At 36.7% G+C, this 7884-nt stretch overlaps 1 protein-coding gene across 1 annotated transcript in view; it reads right to left on the bottom strand.

Annotated features, from left to right (window-relative positions):
• LOC122816723 (potassium channel subfamily K member 16-like) overlaps positions 1 to 5457 on the bottom strand; it is a 614095-nt gene extending 608638 nt beyond the window's left edge. Inside the window, exon 1 of the mRNA XM_044089717.1 lies at positions 5227 to 5457. Within this exon, the coding sequence (XP_043945652.1) occupies positions 5227 to 5457 (231 nt within the window). The remainder of the gene's footprint in view (positions 1 to 5226) is intronic.
• Positions 5458 to 7884: the final 2427 nt, after the last annotated feature.

Here is a 7884-nt window from a genome sequence, read left to right as displayed (position 1 = left end):
TAAATGCAAATTGTGTGTGCGAATACAATTTATGTCAAGCTTGTGGACTACTAACCTGTTTGCTAAAGAACTTAGTAAAGAAAAACAACAAAGCCACAGACTATAATATAATTATGATTTTGGCAGTTAAATCTATATCAGGGTTAATTTTCTTCATGATTATTTATTGAATGCTTCCCATTTGATTCTCACTGTTAATTTGGCTGTCAAACCTCATCATAGTAGCATCAGTCAGGGCATACTCCTGGTTTGATTATGTGCAAAAAGTCTCATGTTTTCTAGCACCCATCCCAGCTCCTTTCCATATAGTCTCAGGCATTTCTGCTACACGACAAACTTAGTCTCAGAAGATGCAGTGTTTAATGTTACAGTGCCTCTGAGGATATCCTGAGAATACTGCTGCCCTGGAAGAAAAAATGATTCATCTTCCAACAATTAGATTTATCTGGCAGTAACGTATATAATCATATGTGGTTTTTGAATGCATAATGAAATATGTATGAGTACATTTTCTAAAATTCTCTGTATAGCAGTACCAATTTGTGCTGTGATTTTTTTCAGTAATAACTACAATGCTAATACAATCAGGGTTCCATTCATCTGTTGGGTTATCTGAAATCTGTCATCTTTCACAAAATGAGCTTGTTTATTTCCACTTTGAATGGACAAAAGTGAATGCACTGAATCCCAAACTGTATTTGCAAAATAAAAATGCAAAAAACCCACTTCTTTAAGTGTTTTTTGCAAGGGGCAAGCCGTCCCTGCACCCCCCATGTTGGGGGCAAGCTCCCAACACCCCCTGAATTTATATATAATAACTCCATGTGGGAGGTTGGCAGAAGGGTTTAAGTGTTTACCTTACAGACTACACAAAGGCAGGGATTCTCACACATGGGTGGGGGCTAGCTTTAAGTGGGCCCACGGGCGGGCAGCCTAGTACTAATCTATGAACCAACTCAAAGAAGGGGGAAATTCTCCCCAAAACACACCGACAGTGATTTCCTATACAGAAACTCCAGTCATTGATGGATTGAACCGCAGGCAATTAAGTTCGAGCATTCACTCTTTGTCCACCAGTAGATTTCTAGAGTATCAGATTTTTTCTGCTATCTTTGTCGACTTTATGAAGGTAGGGAAGGGTTATTCCTCCAAGCATGTTTTCAGTGGGTATAACAAAATAGTTGGAAAAAATGCAATAGTGTGCACTATATATTTTTTTATTTACTTAATTATTTATTTATACATTTGTTAACCAGGAAAGAGTACTGGTCCTACCTATGACTCTTTTCAAAGTAAGATAGTATTTACAAAAGTTGGAAAACAGCACATCAAAAACAAAATAGCACAAATAACTACAGTAGATGTACAAAGGTAATTGTAAGACAGTGCATTAAATTGGTAACGATCTATAAAAATGTCTGGAAAGTGAATCTAGTTACTATACGTAGGCTGTGAGGCTGTGACTCCTACCATCCCTCAACACACACTCCAATACGTTTTTTATAAGTTTTAAACTATATACGTGGAAAAAAAGCAGTGAGCATGTAGAGCACCATAAGACTTGTAGTGATTCTCAAAACATTTTTTAAAGTCTTAGCTGTCCTGCTGAATGCACAAAGACAGACAGGCACTGGGTGACAAATCCAAATAAAAAGACCATCGGAAGTCATGCAGTATACATTTAAACTGCATTATTGCATGCAGTAACCTACAAAATGCTTTTGTTAATATTTATCTATGAAAAATGAAGGCAGCCAAGCATCCTCTTTGCTTCATGCAAATACAGCAGATGGTTAAAAATAAGTCAGTGCAGTGTCATCAGGCAACTCTTTGGAGGGGAAGGGAACAGAAATACAAAACTAATCTGAGAGCAAAGGCTCACCTATGGTTCAACTACTAACTAGTTGACAATAACAACAACAGTGCAGAGAATTCAGGAAATGTGGGGAGTAATTTACTGTGATGAAAACACCAGAGCTACTATTCTCAGATCCACTGCTGTAATTCAAGAAGATATGGGTGGATTTTTGACATTTATAACAGAAATCCTTAGGACAAAAAAAGGAAAAGATGTTTATGAGTCTAAGGACAGTAGAGTTTTCCATAAAGGGAAAAAGAAGAGCCATAGCATTGCTGTGCCTCCTTTGCAAAAGAAGTTGAAAATTCTACAGTATAAACATAAGAAAAAAGGCGATAATAGCTATTGCGCTAAAACAATGGTAGGGCATGTGAAAGAGGGAAAAGTTCATAGTTGCCCACAAGGATGAACACAGTCAGTGATAATTTCAAGGCAAAGAATAAAGCTTGGTGGTGGTAGCTCAGATGAAGACCTGAATAGCAATGCCCCAAACAGTTTATCTATCCCTTAATTAGAAAATATAATAAAACATTGATATTCATAGTACAAGGTTTCTTTTTGCAATATTTGTATTATATGCAGGGTGTCTGCGGTTCTGAAATTTCATCAGGGAAGTACACATTCCTAATGACACATGAGTATATTGGATGGACTGCAGATCATATAGCTGTTGCTGGCCACTGGGCTGCACCACCTTCATCCATATTTATGCTTATTATTATTATGATAATCATCTCCTTTTACTTCCAGAGGCAGTAATACTACAGGGAGCAAAAAGCACAATATAACAAATCCATTAAACTTGATCATCAGGCAACAATTTGGATTTTAGGATTTGCAACAGTCATCAAGCTGACAAACTTCCTGGGAAGCTTTAGGAGGTCACAGAGTGGCCATACTCTCACAAGTGCAGTCTGTAGTGTCTTAAAATTCTCAGAATATTATAAAAGCATTGCAGTAGGGTGACTTGACCCATGTATTTTATTCTGTATATACCCTGACCTTGGTAGTCAAAGCCTTCAGTCAGGAGTATAATTTCTATTGGCAATGCAATCTACACTCATTTTAGCTATTAAGCCAAAGTCAGGCAATTACTGTGATATAGCAGACAGAGAATAATTAGCTATTATCAAAGGCATTCTCACCAGGTGGAATTCGGCATACTTTATATTTTGGATGTCAAATATATCCTCAAACAACTACTACATGTCTTCCACAAACTTTGTGAACATTAGGTGGAGGAACTATTGTACATCAAAAATATTTAAAAAAGTACAAACTAATAATAAAATAAATGTAAAAGAATTTAATACTAAATACAGCAATGCCTAACAGGGTAGACATTATAGAGAAATAATGGGTCTTCAGGGGGTGGAGACGCCCTCCTTCTTCGGCATCACAGCTCACAATACCCCTGGGAGACCTACATATCATACTACAGGTATTATGCAGGACATTTCTGAGACTGAACATAAAATTGCCAGCTCTATGATCATTAAAAAAAGAGTTTAAATTCCACTTAAATCTATAAAAAAAAAAAATTGAAGCAAAATTCACACTCATTTTAACAGATCTTTGTTTCCTGCACTTTCTTACTTAATATTATTATATCTGATATCAGTTGTGATTGATACCATCAAATGTTTAAAAGAGCAAACTTTTCTTCCTTACCTTGCCTGTTTAAAAGACTGAACTCTCTTAATGCTGGCTGTTGTGTGCGGAGACTGAATTTGACCTTTCCCTGCTGTTGTGCAATTTCATAGTTTTTATGTATATGATTATCAGGTGGTGTGGGAGTACAAGGGGAGCTTGCCCCTGCATAAAACATTGTTTTATGAGAAGCTGGGTCATTGTTTTATGCTTCAATCTTTTTAGGTCTTTTTGCTTTTTTACGAGATAATCCTGATATTACAGTAGATTAGCAAAAGAGGAATTCCATCTTTTTGTTGGACCCAAGTTTGGGCATATTTTGAACTTGTCACTGTGATTCCATTTCTTATTCTACTGTACTAAGCTACATGCAGCTGGAGCATTTCTCCCCATGCCTCCACTGAAAATTGGTTTTGTTCCAAATTGGACTTTCCCAGTAAATAAATGTTAAATAAATAAATAGATTATTCCCTTCAGGTCCCTATAATCACCCATTTTATATTGTACCCACTAGAAATTGTTCATAGTATGCACTCATATAGATGTTTATCTGACTTGTAAACTGATAATATGACTCTCAGTGCTTACAATCCCATAACCTACCTATCGATGTTTTGGTACAACCCAGAAGTCACATTACAATTCATGGCATAGATTTAATATGTTTTTATTATAAAGTATTACTTTTATTTTACTATGTCTATTTCATATTATTTACCATCTGTAAACTGACTGATTTTATTTTGAATTTGCTATGCCAAATTAAGGTACATGTAAACATCTGTCTTTTATTTGCACCTTCTGTTCATTGCCTAATAGGTTTGTCTCACTTATCTCATGCACATGCTTAAGATTTTTTTCAGAACATATTCATTCCTTAATGCAGTGATATGATGTGTATAATTAAGTTCTACTGATGCATGTAATAAAGTTCTGTATGTTACATTTTCTGTTTACAGGACTGCTTCATGTTAAATCTTCTCTGTATTATCCTTTGTATTACAATTACATGATCATTACTTTTTGTGCCTTTGGCTCAGGCTACACTTGTAAATGGTCTTTGGACCAGTTGCATTACCCAGTTACCAAATAATGAAGTACATTTTAGTCAACTAAGATTTACCTTTCTATTTATTTGGTAATATTTGTTCATATTAATATGACATATTTTATGCATTAAAACTGTCAAATAATCTGTTTTATTAAGCATTGCAGAAAAGTCATTCTGTACCCATCTAAGCTTACTTGCTGATTGGTTATGCATCATACTGTATATTTCTTGATAGTACTTACAGATCTTTTGACTAGAGCAAATACTGCCCATAGGATTTTAATCTGTGCATCATGGTGTACAAGTTCCATGCCTGCCAACATCCATCCTAAATTAACAAATTTATAAAGCACACACTAATTTGAATCAATAATTAACAGCAATATAATGCTATGTAACATTATTTTAAAATTGTTTGATTAAATTTTTATGAACAATAGTTTTAGCATAAGAAATTTGCATTTGTTTATGTCTTGTCCAGTGCAACAATACGTATTATACTACTAAAAATCTTGAAAAATGGACAATAAAATTCTACTGCAATGCATTAAATTAGTAACAACAGTAAGTAGCTAACAATATTATTAATAATACTAAGCAGTGTAATAACAGAATTATGAAAGTGTATACAGCAGATAATCATTGCTGCTAGGTACTTGCCCCTTACCTCCACAAACTTCTCCACAGCCAGTCCATCTAAACAGGTGTAATTTTTCAGGAAATTTAGTTTTTCTATCTTGAATTGCTCCCGAGACTGTGTTTCTGCATGTTTTTCCAGAAGCTGGAATACCCCAGCCCCAAGTAACAAGTAAATAAAATATGCCACCATCAGCAAGAGGGTCCAGTTACCATTGTTGCTGTTGTATGCTGCAGAGTTCACCATGTTGTTTGGATACATTGTTGTTTAAAACACCCGAAACACTAATACTGTGTAGTTCTCTTCCTAGTTAGTCGTCATCGAGATTAACTGTCCTTTACAAGCTGAAATGAATCTCTTTCGGATAATTCTCTTTTAGGGTAAAGCAGTTGAAAGTCCTCAAATGAATTAAAGAAGCAGTAAAGCTGTCAGACAGCCTCTGTCCTGACATCACTGTTAGATCATATAATCCTCTGTAGATAATGTAACAAGGTATTTTCAGTATTCTAAGTACAGATTTCTTGAAAAAGAGAATTTACTGGGCAGTCACTTTTCTAAATTTCACTAGCAGCATACTTCAGATGTATCCTGGCTCCACTGTAAGCATCATCTTTTCATAATCTGTTATTCATTTGCTTGTTTGTTTGAACGTATGTTTACTATCTCTCAGCAAGTATTTGCATAGTTTCCTGCACCATTTGCACTGATGCCTGCCAGTTAACCATACATTCATCAGGCTGGTTAAAAATGTCCTTGGATTACAGTATTCCTCTTTATTTTGTCTGCAAATCAAACAGGTAGGACAGACACACTCTGGCCAATAATTTAACTAGTAAGCTAGGAGTTAATTTTTAACCAGGCACTTACAATCAGAGCTGACTTAATGCTGTCCTTTGCACATCATTCCTTGTTCACTTCTTATGACTAACATATCACAAATATCCATAAACAGCTAAAGTAACAATGCAATCCATGTCTGCTGCTGTGGGATAATCTGTGTTTTCACTGTCTTTGATTATTCTGTTCCTTGCACTGCCACTTACAAAATATGCACTTCCTATTGCCTCTACACTTCTGACATGTATTAGTCCTTCTTCCATGACTTATCTAGTTGACATCTATTTTTTGTTATTTTGTGAAAATCTAACAATTTCCATCTCTCACTTTACTTATCATTGTTTTGTTGTGCATTATCTTCCTGGTTCCTTACTTGTTGTGCATTATCTTCCTGGTTCCTTACTTGTTGTGCATTATCTTCCTGGTTCCTTACTTGCTCTACCTGATGTCAGATCATTCTTGTTATAATTTATATAAACATGTATGCTACTACCTCATTTGTACACTGACCAAAAACTGAGGGTAATGATGCAAAATGCCTGAAGTCTAAACCTCAAAATGCACGCACTCGAGGCACTCCTCAGTATGGAGAAAATCAGTATATGTGCAGTAACAGAAACCTGGTTTAAGGCTCCAGAGAGCACCCCAGCACTACCAGGCTACAACTCATACCATACATTTTGGCCACAATACCTGGACCAAAAAACAAAAGGTGGGGGGCTATCCATATTCATCAAGGATACCCACACCTCCAGGTTAGTCGCACAGCATGATGTTTCAGAGATCATCCATGTGCAACTAACAATGGCCAAAATGGTAATTCAGATTGTAGCTTGCTACAGATCACTCCACCATGTCACAGGACCCCCATTCCGCATTTCTGGAAACACTGGTTAACATAAAGATCCTACCAAAAACCCTGATATTGGGTGATTTCAATTACCCAAACATTAACTGGGAGAACTACTCAAGTACTAACTCCCTTGCCCAACATTTCCTAGAATTTATAAACTCAAATGCACTGGATCAACTGGTCAACACCCCCATCAGTGGTGACAACATATTGGACCTGGTCATCACCAACATGGGCGACCGGTGTTCCACACCGGAGGTCAACTGCTTGCTGGTTAGATCTGGCCATAAACTAATCACTCTGGATATCCATATTCCACCACACCTCCGGTCAAAGAAACCACCATGAAAAACTTTTCAAAAGCAAACTTCACGTTACTTAAGACAGAGGTGGAAAGTTTCAAATACCCCATGCTAAAGGATAACGCTGCCCAATATGCAAAATCCTTTACTAATGCACTCTACAGGCACCTACAAGAATGCATGGATCATGCTATCCTAAGCAAAACCAAGAATCACTCCTCCAAGAAAAGGAGACCAGTCTGGTGGACCCCTGCCATAAACAAGCTATACAATAAAAGGAGGAAACTAGTACAGAAAAGAGTAAAATCCCAAAAAGGTAAGACATCCCTGATCAGTATCATCAAGAAACTACAATCCCTCATAAAATCATCCAAGTCTAGCTTCAAAAGAAAAATTGCCAAGGAATCCAATGGTAACCACAAGGCATTCTTTAGCTATGTCAAGAATCTAAGTGGCAATTCTCAGATCTGCTTGGAGTTACTGCAGAATGGCACAAAATACGCTGAACCAACTGATATCGCCAATATCCTGGAAGACAGGTTCAGTGCAAACTTCACCCCCCTCTCACCCCTAAAAGGGCCCATAACCATACCAGAAGAATGTAGTGCCTTTGAAATCACAGCCACTCAGGTTAAAACAGCCCTCTCCAAAGCCAAAAACACAGCATCAATGGTACCAGACAGTGTCCCAGGCTGC

Source organism: Protopterus annectens, chromosome 1.part1 (assembly GCF_019279795.1).
Source record: "Protopterus annectens isolate FY-2018-M chromosome 1.part1, PAN1.0, whole genome shotgun sequence".
In the NCBI taxonomy this organism is placed as follows: Eukaryota; Metazoa; Chordata; order Ceratodontiformes; family Protopteridae; genus Protopterus; species Protopterus annectens.
This window is presented reverse-complemented; position numbering and strand designations above follow the sequence as displayed.